Source organism: Dermacentor albipictus, chromosome 1, assembly GCF_038994185.2.
Source record: "Dermacentor albipictus isolate Rhodes 1998 colony chromosome 1, USDA_Dalb.pri_finalv2, whole genome shotgun sequence".
Taxonomy (NCBI): domain Eukaryota; kingdom Metazoa; phylum Arthropoda; class Arachnida; order Ixodida; family Ixodidae; genus Dermacentor; species Dermacentor albipictus.
Window position 1 is genome coordinate 373790760 of NC_091821.1, and position 16041 is coordinate 373806800.

Below are 16041 nucleotides of genomic sequence, written 5' to 3' on the forward strand. Positions count from 1 at the left end.
ATGCTGCGAAGGTGTGCTGCAGTGCAAAGCGCAGTTAAGGGCTTCAACCGTCGCACTGCCTAGGCTAAAGATAATTTTACAGGTCCAGCATACTTGTCGGAGTCTACATTAAGCAAAACTTCGTTGAAACGTTTCGTTTCAATTAAATGCTACGCAGAGAGAAAAGATGCGCGGACGAAAGTCGGTACGTGGCATTTTCGGCTATAGCGTGGCAACTCCAAACTTTTCAGCAGCTAGTTAGCGGGAGCAGCTCAAGTGCCGAGTGCTAACGATACGTGCTCTGTACATGATGTGGAGCGTGACAGGATATAAAGTTTCTAGGCATTCGCCAACCCTATATATACTGAGACTTGCTTTAAGCGCGGGAACTTTAGTAGTAGTTAACGCAACTGTCGTGAAGAGGTTTCGAGCTTGCCCACTGTGTAAATAAGCGGTACCGTATGCATAACACATCGCGGGGTCTCACAAAGAAAGCGGCAAGGGTAGCTCGGAAAAATATGCGTTCCCGAAGAGTATCGACAACGCTTTACGTCAGGACAAACCGGCGGACGTTAAGGGCAAGGTTTTAGACCTACGAGGGAAAATACGCGGCGCTGCATTACGACGCATTCGCAATAGAACAGATATCGCGGTACAAATCGCATCCGCAATCCATATTCGAGAGCAAACTAAACGCCGGGACGAGTGTTCGCCTGGCCGCTTGTTTCACACGCCGCGTACACACCACAGAGCGGAAGAGCGACGAGGGGGGGGGGGTGAAGGGGGGAGGCGAGAGTGCCAGGGAGAATGAGCATTTGCATCGCGAAGCCTCCGTATGCAAATGACGCTTCCACTTAGCCCCTGCTCATGATTAAACAAGCGATGCACCCCGCCGACGCAGCGAGCGCTGCAGGACGCCGCGGAGCAAGAGGACGAGAAAGAGTCACGGGCCGTTATATCCGCTACGAGCCGGGACAGAATGCGAGAGGAAGAGAAGGAGGAAGGGGGTTGCAGTAGTTTGCACACGCGGGATTGAACGGAGGAGGAGGGGAAAAGACGTGCATCATTCTCTGCTTTCTATGTTTCAGTTGCGTTCGTCTAGAAGACTGGGCCAGAGAGGAACGAAAAGGGAGGAAGAGCAATGCGTCTGACTACCGCGCGCGCAACGAAGACAGCCGCCGCGACGACGAGAAGGCAAAGAAAAAAAACGACGCGATCATCCGGAATAAGGAGCGAGGCAGAGGAGGAAGGAGGCTGCGGAAACACGACACCGAGAAAGAGGATGCAAATTGCGGGAGGGCATCTCCCGCACTGCGCAGCGCTGCGGCGGCCGCCGCCACCAGACACTTCGACTCTGCCTGCCTACATGGCGTTCTCGTCGGTCGGGGTTCGCGGGGAGCTCCGAAACCCAGGAAGACCACGCGCCCGCGCACGGCAATGGCCGAGAGAGACGCTCCGCGGCCCTGACTCCGCAAACTGACGCTGCAGGAACGGAACTTATACGGAGCGCAGAAAAAAAAGAAAACGCGCGCCAACCGCGAGCGCGAACGCCACACGAGCTCGGCGATTACGTTCCGGTGATTTACGGACCTCCCCTGCCGAGTTTATGGCTCGCACTGCATGCGTCGTGCCCTTGCCCGCCTCCTCCTCCTCCGAATCGTTCTGCCTCCTTCAGCCCGCTGCATGATCGCTGTGCCTTCGCACAGTCCTGGCCCAGTATACAGCCTGCGAGTGTCATGCGTGCGCGCAGCAGTGCACCAAACAAGACGTGCACTTGTGTCGGCTTGTTAAGCTCTGCAGGGATCACATCTGCAAGACAGCGAACGCCGTGCACCGCAGATGTTAACTCTGCCAACAAAGAAAGCACATCGGGGGGTGGGGAGAAAGTCCGCAATTCCCGTTCGCACGGCGCGCAGTTCTGCGCCGCCCATATCGTGCCATGCTGTGAGAGGCGCTTTGAAGTCCTCGCGACACACCATGCCCGCCGAGGGTCTTCTGAATTGCGAGGCGAACAGGTGACAGACATCCTATACCTAGAGAAAGCACGTTTCTCGACAAGTACCTTCAACTGAACACAATGTAAAGAGGAGCGCGCGGCGAGGCCTACACCCCAAGACCACGAACCCTGTACGATAAGTTCAAGTCCCCGGGAAAACAACAATGGCTCAAACAATGAGCTGACCGGCGCTGCGAACGTCTGCAAGCACTGGCCAGTGATGTTAAAAGAAGCGGCGCTGCTCTCGTGCGACACAACCCGCGCGTTCCTTTATTGTGCAGGCCGTTACGATGGCCGTCGTGCTTTGCGCTTCGTGGGCGTCATCGCCCTGGGAATCCGCGTCATCCTGGGAAAGCCGCGGCGACCGAATTCTCGAACCATTAAGGGCGTGAGCGCTCCGCGGCGAACCGCAGAGCCGCGCACATCACAGGCGAGAGGAAAGTGCTGCGCGCGCTTCTGGCGCAGGCTGCGCAGCTCTCGGTTGCCTGCTCGCAGGGCGCCGCGCGTGGGGCGAACGATCGACATGCCAGCCTCCCCCGTGAACGCACGGGACAGCAGCAGGACGGGTTGCAGCGGGCCTGCAGCTGGGTCACGTGAGCAGGAATTCTTGGAAGGCGCAGGCACCCATCGCTGACCGCCGTAATAAGGGATCACGCGGATGTACGGTGGGAAAGGGCCTGGTCGCTGCGATGCCGCCAGGCATGGTGAGGTAATGGGGGTTGCGGCGAGCACATCAGGTGCACATCACACCAGTAGCACTCCCAAAGTGAACTTATGCTATCCGTAAATATGCGCAAATAGTGCGCAAATAGCTAACATGGAGCTTTAGATTTTGAGCACACAAAAGGACGCCAACCGCCGGGCTGAAAAAAGAACACGCGATAAGTTAGACAAGAGAACGCAAGCAGGGCGTGGCGTTGTGAGTACGCGCCGACGCTTGGGTGCGCTATTTCTAACAGTCGCAACGCGATCCCCAAGGAGCTCAGGACCCCAGGGGAACTAGATGTAAACCACCGCTTGTATGTACGCGAGTACGATTGTTGCCTAAAACATATCAACCATCCTTATCTTAGATCAATGTATAACAAACAAGGCACATATTACGGCGCAAGACTCATTCCCACGGCATGAACGCATGCGCAACAACGTCTGTTTCGAGATTGGTAGCCAGGGGCGGGGAGAGGTCCCTCTAAGCGTGACGAGGACAAACGAGGCGCAACGGGCGGCGAAACCAGAGCTCGCAGCATTTCGCACATGTCAAGCTCTGCACACGCGTTACGCACATACGCGAAAGGTGCGTTGCACCGTCGGGACACAAGCGAAAAAGGAAAAAAGGAAGCCCAAGCCACGCTTAACCACGCCCGTAAACACGAGCTGACACGCGATCACGACAAACAGCTGTGCGAAAAACGCACTCGCGTCACAAACAAGCTGGAAAAATAGGCTCGGCGGCTGCGTACACATCCGAACCGCGCAGTTGGCGGCTATACACGGGATACAGAAGGAGCAAGCAGGCACCGCGTGTAGCCGAGCACAGGTTTTCGCCAAATATAGGCTGTCCTATACGCACGAGAATGGGAGAAAACAACGGAACCGCTGCATCTTTGCCCCTGATCCGGAATGTCACGCGTGTGATTAGGGGTTGTGCTCGTTCAAGTTTCAGTGGGTCATCGCCGACCACCTGAGAGGGATGGATAATGGCACGATTGGGGTGAAACTGTTGAGGCGTGTTCAATTTATGTCTTGAACCGTGAATAGGCGATTTGGCGACGCGTTCGTGGTAAACATACGGCGAAATCTTATACAGAAAGAGCTGAACATTTTCGCACCCTGTAATTGGGAATTCCAGCTTGCGCTGCCTATGCGAACAACGCGGCGTTGTACGGCTTCATTGGCTACGGCCACAAAACTTGTGAAATGTAAAGTTCCCGCAGATCGCGCGGACCGTAAGCTTGTTGGCTCCGACTGTAGAGCTGCAGCGCAGGAGACGCTCGCACAGGCCGTTAACAAATGCTAGAAGGTTGCGTGCGGCATTGCCAGAAGCATGGCGTCTCACGCGACAAGGAAAGCTGAACCACGCCGGTTACCAGACCGTTTTCGTCTCGTCAGCGAGGCACACAATGAGACGCTGTCAGGAAATGCGTTGCTCAAAGAGAGAAAACGACTCAAGGCGCGGCCGCCGAAGTGCGGCTGATATTTGCGCTGCCGCCAACACAGGGACGCTACGCCAACCGGATGTGCGACTGACATCGCGGCAGATTTCCAGCCGGCTCTTGCAGTGCAAATGCGAGTGAGCAGGGCGCTGCGCAACATACGAATGAAAAGCAGCACTGCACAAACGCACAGTTAGGAGACTTCCGTCGATGAATCAGTGCCTGCGGTGAACTCATGTCCGATGTATGGCGCGGTCGCATGCCCCAGTTGGGGAATTGCTTGAGCGCGAGTTCAAAGGAACCTGCGGAAGCTTAAGGTGTAAGTTGCGCAACGCGCCCGACTTACTGCATCAAACAGGTCGACAGAGTGGTGACCGAACGTGTACGTAGACGGAAATGATAGCCAACGGCTCGAATACCGAGTGATAGCTTCGGTGGCAAAAAGCAAATGTAGAAGAGAAACAGGAACCCGTAGTAAGCTTAGAAGAACGCTTTCTGAAGCGCGCAAGTCCAGCATGAATGTGCCAAGGAGCTACGTAGTTTAAGTTCAATGTGTTCCATAAGGTGTGTAGGGGGGAGGAAGATAAACAAATGGTAAATTTATATCGGACAAGAATGAATAGCCGCGAATTCTCACTCCGAAAGGTGACGTGCAGAGTTACGAAACTACCGCTGCAACACAGTAATGACTTAAGGAAAAGAAAATGACTCATGGATACAAGCTCCTGCACGAAGAAGGCATACACCTGCGTGCACAACGGTCACTTCCCCTGGGAGCATTACCTCGCCCGAGGGTCGGGAGGTCAACGACCGTGCGTGAAGCTGCGGACCTGCCAACGGCTGAATTACAACTCGCCTGCAAAACAAAACGCTGAGCTGCGACAGCTGCATGAACAGCGCCGCTCGGCTGCAATACGAATAGGCGGGCAGAGAGCGAGGAAACTGGAGAACCTGAAACCAAGATTTCGCCACCCCACTTTGCTGTGACAGCGACAAGCAGTGAACTAATGACGGTGACAACGAGATCTCGCTCTATCTGGTCGGCCTTCGTTCCTAAGCAACCCGCGATGCCACCTACGCTTTATCCCGCTTTTTTTTTCGAACGCATATCCCAGCGCTTGTGACGCAACTAGCATAACGACGGCAAGACAGGCGCTCGCGATCCTGCGCGTCCCAGTGAGGTTACAGCAGCTTTCACATATGGATGGCGCTTGTCCTGTGTCGTTGTCCCCACTTGTGATCGTCTTAGTTGGCGCTGTTCCTATTCAAGTATGCACCATCTAGCCCAAATGAATGTTGTCCTGAACTATGTTTCACATATACTTGCCATATTGAAGGCACACACACTAAGCTATAGCACCCAGGCACAGGCTCAAGAAACATGCAATGTTCCGCACGATTTCTTCCCTGCTTAGAAGTCTCACGTTTCCCGACTTGAGCCAGGAGAGCCCCCACCGGATAATCGTCAGTCGCACTCGCATAACAAGAAACCTGAAGACAAAAACTGCCGCTAAAGGCCTACTTATCACTCGCGCCAAACACGGCGGCTACATCCGGAGCTGCCGTCGCAACAGCGCGAGCGCGACAGGCTTGCCGTGCAATTCACCTTGAAGGCAGCCAGCCGCAGCGCCGGCACGAAAACTGCCCTGCAGCAACGCCAGCTAAACCTTCTCGGTAAACGAACCGCGCGAACATTGGAAAGCAACCGCATATAGATAGATAGACACGAGCTCCACTACGTCTCCGCACGCAGGACTTCCGAGATATCCGATCGGAGCGGCCAAGTCCGTTGGGCAAAGCTCTCGGAATCGAGAACCCAAGGTCTCCCGCGCCACCCGAACACTGCCCTCGGGCCCTTTCGCACGGCCTTCTTTCGGGCTGCGCTCGATCGGGCCCGACGCAGCTTTTTTGCTACGATTACCGAGCTTTTCATTCGCATAAGCAGGCAACGCGCCAGCGGTTCCGGACACGCCAGGTCAGCGGTATAGACAACGGCTAAAGAAAGCGCTTCGAGAAGCTGGCTTTCTCCATTACACAGTGGGCACAAGACGAGCGCGTGGAGCGCTTAAACGAAGTGCCGACTTTATTTATAGGCACCATATCGATGTCGACGCACGGAGAAACGCTCGAGGAGCCAAGACTGGCTTTGCCACGCCTCGTCAAAGCGATGCCGCGCTCTCGAATTCAGTTAGCGACAACGGTGGCGGCTCTAATCGCTACACTTACGCAATGGCGCCGTAAGTGGCGGTATGCAAAACGAAGATGCATTTGCACGACAATTAGGTGACAGCGCATGTGTGCATAGAGCAAAGCATGAACCGACCAGTGCGTTTAGACCGGCTCCTGCGGAAGCCTGCTTCGGTGTGAACTGCGAGAACGAAATGTTGGGTTTGCTAGCCGATACAGGTGGTGGTCTCGTCTGTGAACCGCGTGTTTCAGAAAAAAAAAAAAGAAGACTGCGCTGTAGGGAGATTTGTTTTAAAGATGTTGGCGACCCCGCGGACAGAGTGAACGATGTCTGCTAATGAACAGTTAAAATCACGGTAAATCACGAAACTCCCTTTTAAGAACACGTTGCAACTGCCCCGGAATTTCATGCCAACCACACCTAAAATCATTTCCGCTTTCCAGAAATGGTGCAGAAGTGCCGAGTTCTGTGTGCAAAACATGCAACGCACTATATGTCGGGGCCTCAAATACTTGCGAAATTGTTCATGGCGCACCTTGGGGTGAAACTACGTGGTACATTGGACTAAAGCGTTTAACAGCTGTCTTTGTTGATACCTCATAAACATACCCATATTATCGGCTAGTTTCAACGCAAACAGGGCACTACGAGACATCACAAATTGAGCAAGCGAGTTGTCGAAACTTTCTAAAAGAAAAAGTTTCCGCCCCCAGGAAGTGGATCTATAAGGGCGGGGTTTAGAGGAGGGGTGATGAACGCACATCTGTGAGCAGCACCACAGGGGACACCGAAATACACATTCAAGAGACCAAGGCTGGTTTCCGAACACGAATGCGTTTCCTGACACCATGCGTTCGGAACTGCTAGTCAAATTCACATGCGAGCTTAAATCCGAACACCAGGAGAGTAAGTGCTCAAAAACTACCTCCCGATGGACTATAATAAAAAACTTAGAGCGCTAAAAACACAAGATGTAGAAGGAGAAACACCCCACGCGCGTGTGGTATGTTTCTTCTACGTCCTTTGTATCTTCAGTGCTCTAAATTATTATAATGCAATACCAACTAGCCCACCTATCCATCCTTTTGCCGATGGATAACGAATGATTATACCGAAAGTCGCGAGAATATCGGGAACTTTTGGTATAGATGAGGAACGTGTCCCAAGATTATCTCGGAAAGCACAGGAAGTAACTTCTTTGCGCGAGACGTCGATTGTGAAACAAGCCCGACAGACAAGCGCCGGAGAGACGGTACAAACAACGCTTTATCCCGCAAAATAACGCAACATAAATGTGCAGCGGCGATAAGGGGGGGGCAAGATTGGCCGCGATAAACAGTTGCTAGGAGTAAAAGTGCGGTGCGTCGCCCATTATCAAGCAAGAGACTTGCCGCGCTACGGAGACAGACGCCTCAACAGCAGCGGCAGGCAGCGCGTTGCTGACACGGCACCCGGAGACTCGATTACACGGCCGTTTCGGAAGTCCAAGCAAGGCAGCGCTGCCGTCATGCGCAGGAGCTCTTCGACAAAGCGCCTGGCATTGAAGAGCAGGCCATATGAGCAGGCCGGCTCGCTCGCCTAATTGAACGCGCCGCTTAATTGGGCTACAACGCCACGAGCGGCGACGAAGAGACATCGCTCCCCGTTCCAAGAAGCGCCGGCCTCAGCGCGAACCATTTCGGCGCTGGCCGGCCGGGCGACCTCGCCAAGCTCTGGAAAAAAACAGGCCGTTCGCTGCGTAGTAGGGCGTTACAGCGTGCGGCGCACTAGTACCCGAGGAACGGTCACGCTCCGAGCTCGTGAGCGTCGGTTGCGCGCCAAGACGGGAGAAAAACCCAAGCCAGCTGGAGCCGAGGGCACGAAGTAACAAAGCACGCAGGTCTTCACTGTCACTCGTTGCCTACAGTACAGTCGACATAACTGCTGCTGCTTCTCCAAATACCAGGGTCATGAATAACTTCCCCGAGAACGTCGAGGAAAAACCGAACGCTGGCATAGCCGTGCCAGAGAGGACGAGAAGTAGCAGCCGGCATCCGCTAGATAGGCTCCTGAAGAAAACGCCGGAGGGATGGAGCGGGGCACTGCCTGGGGATGCGATAAGAAGTAGGAAGGAGCCGGAAGTGGCTCAGAGGCGACACTCCCATTGACTGCTGGGCACAGTTGCTGCCCCTGCGAGTCTTGCAAAGAGTGCGTGCACACATGGGTGCAACCGCTCGCCGCTACTATCGCGAGAATGCGCTGCGAACGCCGGCGCTACTACAACTCGTGCAGACTCATGGCTAGCAAACAGTCGCATATCCGCTCGCAGAAAGCACTGAACCCGCCTGAACAGCGGACTAGACGGCAAACTGGTAGATTACGTGGTAGTGGAAACGTAATGGCGACTAATGCTCTTCCGTCAGCACTGGCATGGATACCTACTGTACATAAAAAATATAACGTGGTTACATTCATGCTCCGAAGTACGGTTCCCTTTGTGAGCAACGTGGCCGCCGTTACAGTGCGCTAGGCTTGGGACGTGCTCAGATGCACCAACGCATAATCGTGCAATGAGTACAGAAGCGAGTGAATTAACAGCAGAGACGTAATACCAATGATTTTAATATGAGCTGCGCACAACGCAGAATTGAGGTTACCTTAGTAGATCATAGCGCAGTTGAAATGACTTTATAAGCCACTTTGACATAGCGGCAAGTTTCGAGAACTTCAGCGCCAACGAAAAGGAGTGCGACATTAATTTGATACTTTACTGATTCGCAGTGCTCACAATGTGGAAAACAATGAAGTTATTCGCGAGAAGCACTAAAAATTTGTGCGCTAATCACTTTTGACTGCACTGCGAGCAGCCATCTTGTGGCACACTTCTGGTTGAACGCCAACGAATTTCATTGCCTGAGCGAAGAGACTCGCACTGATGCGAGTGCAGCAGCGGTGGACTAGCGCTATTGTCTCACGCAAATTACAAATTGATAATAGGCTAGTATTAACTGCGGAGGCTCATGAACAGCCGACGGCATCTGGGCGAGGATTTGAAAATGCCGGCTCGCGCCTAAAGCACAAAACGGGGTCGTCTGGTCCCCAAAGCGTACTCACCCATCCTTGGTGGTCCCTTATCCAGGGAAGAAGCCTCGTACAGACGTACGAAGACAACCAGGATGCGATGCTGTCCACCAGCTCCGACCAGTTCTTCTCGACACAGAGCGCCGACAGCTCCACACTGAATGCGAAGGCACCCACGATGCGTGCCCACGTAATCCCTTCGCTGAAGAGCTCGTTCAGGACGTCCATGTACGCTGTCTGGGCCACAGAGGGAGTCATGTCGAGTCGGCCACACATCTGAGTGAACTCCTCCCGGTATTTGGTGATGAATTCGTCCCCCAGCGTCCGCAGTACGAGAGCCACTTTGGAAGGTCGCTGCAATGGCGGGCACGTATTCCACTGAAGGCCGCGCCGGTTTAGCTGGTAACGCATGAAGTCGTTCACCAAATCGGTCACCTGATTCTTCTCAGCCTCGTTGACGGCCATGGTGGCGACGCCGGCGGCTACAGACACAGGAACGAGACAAAACTGCACCGAGCCTTCAACCGCACACTCGCCGCTCACCGGCAACACAATTCGTTGACTGCCGGCTCCCTCGACGCCGGCTTGAAAGCAGCTTTGCCGACTGCTCCCCCTGCGTGTATGAGGCACGCCGCCGAGTTGGACGCAGTTCGCCGTCTGCCGGTCGCTAGACGAAACACGCTCGCGCTGAAAAGGGGGCGTATAGCAACGATCGCGATGGCGACGCCGGCGGCGCGGTGCTCTATCTAGGCAATCTAGGCCGCGTTTGTAGCGTGCTCTAGTCGCGTTCTCGCCCTGCCTGCACCTTTTCATCCGCAGCAAAGCGCTGCGCAGTGAACGCTTGTGGCTGAAAGCCAATCAGCTGCGATAACACCGACACTCATGTAACCGGGGGAGCGATGAATACATCCTAGTCCGTTATCTCTGTTATAGTGCTTATCTTCTCCTGAGAGTGCAAGACGACCAAAATTAACGCAGATCAGTGAGCTGTCGTTTTCAGAACGTAGTTTTCCTTCTATTGACAGCACCTTTTTTTTTAATACCTTATCCCGCAGTTTGACAACGGATTGTACAAACTTCGTGCTATGTGCAGTAAATGATCAGCGAGTATGTCGAATGTTTCTCGCAGCCTATGAACTGTTAAAGCGGCACTAAAGAGAAAAGTTATTTCTTCTGTATCAGTAAATTACTCTTCCGGAATACCAAAAACAGCACTCTTACCCCGACTTGGTAATCGCGAAAAAAACGAAAAACGCAAAAGTCAGGTGACGACGCCGCCTTGAAGTTTTCGTGCCGTCATGGATTTTGACAGCGCTTGCTAGGGCCCAGTTATTTTTTTAGCGGTAAAGATTGACTACATTGTGTTCTAAAGGAGCCAAAGACTGAATATGGCAAGTTTCGTAAACTTTTACTGAGTGAAATGCCAAATACGAAAAAAAAAATGGCTGTGGCTTAGCTAAGGTTAAGCCCAGGATGCGAAGCATACTAGCCTTTATTTTAACGCGACAGCGTTAAGGAGCTCGTGTCGCAGAAAAGCCAGCCGGTGTCGTCGGCGTCGGCTCAGGCGTGCGGCGCTTGCTCAGGCGCACATTTCGTTGTCGCGCCGAACGCTGCGTTGCTCGACGCTCACCGCATCCGATGCGGGGCGCGTAGTCGCTGCGCCGTAGCAAAGCCACCTAGAAACAGTCTCTGTAGCATGCCGCAACCTTCGCTTCTCATTCCAACGAGCAGCTCTGTCTCCAGGAGACATCTCACCTCGTGAGTGTCTAGCAGAGGCAAGCGCAGTTGCTTATATACCGCAGCGACGCCGCGAGCGACGGCGCGAGTTGGAGCCCCGTTTCTCCTCTGTCGTGACGTCATGGCGTCACGTGGTCAGCCTTGAAGGCGACGCCGCGAGCGACGGCGCGAGTTGGAGCCCCGTTTCTCCTCTGTCGTGACGTCACGGTGTCACGTGGTATTGAAGGCGACACCGCCGCGCCTGAGGAGCTGGGTTGAGCTCTAGTAATATGCTTCGCATAATAAATACTTTGAAATCCGTGACGTCACACTGACGTGCCGGTTCTTGGGTTTCGGCTTGAACTTAAATATGAAAATGACACTCAGCTTCATTTTCTCTTCTAATAAGCGATCTATTATCGTATAAATAGCAACATACTTTTCAAAGAATTCTTTGTCAGACTAAATTGGATTATCGTTTTGCTTTAGTGTCCCTTTGACTTGAAATTGAAGGGTTCAGAAAAGTCCAGTTCCATCTTATTCCTAAGCTCACTACCAACATGGCAAATTAACTTGTTTAGTGGAAGGCGCACGTTCTGACAGCGTTAGAGCACGAGAGTAAGTTATAGTGCTTGATACGCCAGAATCGACTGCGGTGGGAATCACGACAGGCTCAGAAAGGCGTCGGAATGTTGCCGGCCGGCATCAACTCTGAAATGGCATTTGTTTTTCTTTTATGAAAAAAAAAAATGGTACGGTGCAGGGGAGGGGGGGGGGGAGGAAGGAAGAACAAAAGTGGCAGCGCATTCATCCTTATTTCGAGATAACTGACGACGCTGATGGCTGTTAGCAATCGTTCTTGTGATGTCTACGTAAATAGTGATGATGCGTTTATGTTATGATGGTTATTGTTATGATTACTGTCCCCCCTGCCATCTGTGAATCACGAAACCTTACGGGGACGTCAGCAGGCACACCAAGTGGAAATCTCGCTGCCAACTACAATGTCGAATGATACCACGACGCAGTATATCTTGCAACCACTGCGCACCAGTTGAAACATGTAGCATGTAGTTGTGTCCTTCTGCGCCGCGTTTCGGTTACCCTGGTCAAACGTTTCAGGGCTTCGGGTGAAACGCGCCCTTTCGCGAAATTTCGTGTGGCTGTCTTCCAGTCGCTGACTACGAATTCGGCTGCGGAGGAGGCGTACCCCAAGACGACTGCGACTTCCTCCCCGACCTTCGGCGAGGCTGTAATGATTGAGCTGGCAGCGATGGTTTGATTTTGTTGATCTAGTACAGCCGCTGTCGTGGCGTTTCGATCACGAACTCGGACGCGTCTACATGGGCCACGTCCCGAGAGTTTGGAAAGCGTTTCTATAAGGATTTGGCTCTTTCCTGCGTGTGCTCTTGTTTGTGCAGAGGGTGGGTGTTCTTATGTAATAGTGGCACGTGCATGTGTTTTCTGGAATGAACTCTGTTGGAGCGCCCCACTTTCGTCCGCATAGGGGGTTGTATATGTAACCCCGAGAGACTGGAGGATGTGCTGCTCCGTCGGGGACTGCGAGAGTCTCTCCAGTTGGGCAATTCTTTGGGCTTCTATGAGCTCGTCAAGAGCGTGTATTCCTAGAACCTCTAACTTTTCGTTGGCGGTCGTAATAGGGAGGTGTAGAAGCTGCTTGTAGGCGCTCTGAATCATGAGGTTAATTTTGGTGCGTTCAGCACTCTTAAGTTGCAACAATGGCGTAGCGTAGGCTATTCTGCTTATAACAAACGCCTCCACGATATTAAAGAAACGTCCGCGGTGAAAAAACATAATTATTATAATAATTAGTAATAATTATTATATTATTTGTAGGAGTTATACCGATACAATAGGAACTCTACTGCCATCGAAAATTAGCGAAATGGTTACCGCTAAAGTTCCGGCAAATATCCCACGAGTCAGCATCCCTTTCCTATGGGTTACTATACTTTACAGGTTCGGGCAATATGATTTCCATCCTATCTTTATTTATTTATTTATTTATTTAAAAGTATACAGAACCCAAGTGGGGCATAGAGTAAGTGATGTTATGCCTAAAAGATATTACATAGTAATCATGAGAGGAAACAGCAAGGGTAGAACAATGTCAATACATAAGCACGGTACTCTTCTAGTCCTTCTTATTCCCATACCTTATTTTACGTGCTCCATGCTCGTGTCATCGCAGCAGGGAACTTTTTTTATTTCTTCTGGCAAAGCCGTACCGCCCAGGATTTGGCTGCATTGGTTGAATGCGTTCGCGTTCATTGTGCCATGAGCATAATACAAAGCATGTGCAGGGGTTGGAAACGAAGAAGAAGAGGAAAAAAAAGGGTTGTCCTTTGCTCGACATTGCGCTACACATACATGGCCCATATCGCAAATGGACGAGACACGATCACTTTCCATCGAAGTCCTTGGCTATTTACTGACGCATGACGACGACTGTCTCTCACTCGTCTCAGAAGCGGTATAGTTCTTTCGAGCGCCGTTAAATCCGTGGTAATTAATAACTGTCTGGTGACTCAAATGCCACGAGCACTCTACCCTCTTTCGAAAACATCCGTGATATTTTTTTCCGTTCCTCTTCTTCTTTTCCTTTCTTTTTTAATTCTTCTGACATCGTTTGCTGAGTTAGCGCGTAGCGGCTGCAATAAGCCTCGTTCGTAAACAATGAATGCCTTCTCGCGAAGTTTGTACGCGTGCGCGAATGGAAATGGCGGGGGAGGAGAGAAGGAAAACCGGCTGGCGCGCGTGCGTGCGTGTCTTGGCGGCTCGAAAGTTTTCCGCTCAGCCTGTTTCCTACCCGTACAATTTTTTTACCACTACGCAGCTACGCATTCCACCGAGTACGGCGTCATTTGTGAAGCGTACGGGGCGGGGCGTCTTGAATATACACATATTGCACGGGAAACGGAGAGTACGTGGTGCAGACGCTCGAAGAAAAAAAAAATATATTGACACAGAAGAGGCGGAAGGCCACGCACCGTTTACAGAAGAAAACAAAACAGCAAGAAAGGAAACAAATTCTGTTATTTAAGACGTTTTGCGCTCTGTGGTGTAGTCTCACCGCAGAGAAAGGAAAAGGCGAGTAGAAAGCGGATATAATCATCTTTCCGGACAGAGTAGATATGCTTCACATAATAGCCTTCCTCCTTCGCTATTCTTTGGGCTACAGAGTAACCTTATTCTTAATTATTTCTTTGTCGACTCCTTCGCTGTCGCTTGTTTTTTCTAGACGTCGTGGAAAAAAATCACCACCCAAGCACTCCGTACAGATGGTCAACCAGCAAAGCTGAAACTTGCGGCCCCGGTGTTTATCTCCGGGCTAATCCCAACGGTTCACTAAACGACGGCTTGGTAGGCTGCCGGATCCTCGGTACGGAGTTGCTGCTTGCGTTCGGCTGCACCAGCCTGTTCTTGTGCCCGGGCTGCAGCATCGGCACGGCGTAGACGAGCTCGTTCCCGATTCTGCTCGCGGCTTTGCTGATTGAAAGCTGCCTGCTCCTCAGAAGTATGTATGACGTGTGGTCTACCCATTTCGGAGCGGGAGAGAAACTGCTGCGCGCGTGCTCGGAGGGCTCGGCTGCGACGGAGAGCAACGACGTCACTACTGGTGCAGCTAATCCAACACCACGTTTTCACTCCGATCAATGACGTCATGTTACCTGGCCTGACTGCCATAGAATATAATGGGGATGCTCCCGAGTAGGCAACATTGATTTTGACGTCAGCGCTTTCGTTACGCCAGCCTTCTCAATCGAAATTTCCGGATAGGTAGCGTGACGTCATGGATCGGAGTAAACAGGCCTTGTGCTATCTAGATCGCGTTGGCTAATCACGCGCCTCTCCTTTTCTTTTTCGTCGCGCCTGCGCATGGAGCTGCGCCAGATGAGTTATTCGGCGTACAGGCGACCGACAAACGGACGGGCGGACGGACGAATCGGCTAGCCAACAACAACTTCGCTGTAAAACCTAGAGCTCCCACTTCAGCCTTGTACGTACTGTGTAGACTCTAATAAATAAATAAATAAATAAATAAATAAATAAATAAATAAATAAATAAATAAATAAGCTTGTCGCTCAGCCGCCGATATCGAGTAATCATGTTTGTGGGTATATACATGAATACCGAAGCATCAAAACCGGTACGCTAGATAGCTTAGCTGCACGATTTACGTCCCGAAGTCCTTCCAAACATAAGAATCGGAATAAGCAAGAATCGGCTTGCTTATTATGACTAATCGGAATTCACCGACTGCTACAAATATAAATTTAAACCTTCCAGTTTCCAGTAGCACATATGGTAGCATGCTCTAAGTGTTCTTTCACTAAGTATTATAGGTTTGTACTTATTTCTTGCAGCTGTTACTATGCGTGTATTGATCATGGACCTTCACTAGCCCTTGGATACTGGTCAAACAGTATTTTGTGCAAGTTCAATGTATGAATGACAAACAAGTGAAACGAAATTTAAAGAAACAAAGGGACAGAGAAAAAAAAAGAAATGAAATTAGAAATTAGTGGTAGACTTGGCCATTTACAGAAATCGGAAGAGCAGGTGACGAGCCCGGTAAACAGAAGCAAAATACTTTTACCGCTGTCTTTCTTTCCATCCTCCACGACATTTTTACCCGACAGGACCGAGGCACAGGTTGCCGTTCGCGCCCTCGACCGCGGTACGTGACAACCGCAGCCGCCGTTCCGATAGGAGTGTCGCAGTGCCCGCAAATTAGGGAGGGTATTGGTGGGACGGCCTGTGTAGAGCTGAGAGACATCCCGAAGTCGGTCGTGCTAGCCACTGATTCATGTGGAAGCTCCAGCCTGTTTCATACCTACCTCGAAATTTCGTAGGCTGTTGTCACTTTCCTGTGGTCAGCCTCAATCGGAGTTAGTGTACCATCCTACAAGCCGTCCGAAAAAGC

The 16041-nt window shown here is 51.8% G+C and overlaps 1 protein-coding gene across 1 annotated transcript in view; it reads right to left on the minus strand.

Moving 5' to 3' along the window:
* Window positions 1-10187, minus strand: part of LOC135905468 (apoptosis regulator Bcl-2-like) — a 70674-nt gene extending 60487 nt beyond the window's left edge. Inside the window, exon 1 of the mRNA XM_065436422.2 lies at window positions 9410-10187. Coding sequence (XP_065292494.1) covers window positions 9410-9841 — 432 coding nt within the window. The 5' untranslated portion in view covers window positions 9842-10187. The remainder of the gene's footprint in view (window positions 1-9409) is intronic.
* Window positions 10188-16041: the final 5854 nt, after the last annotated feature.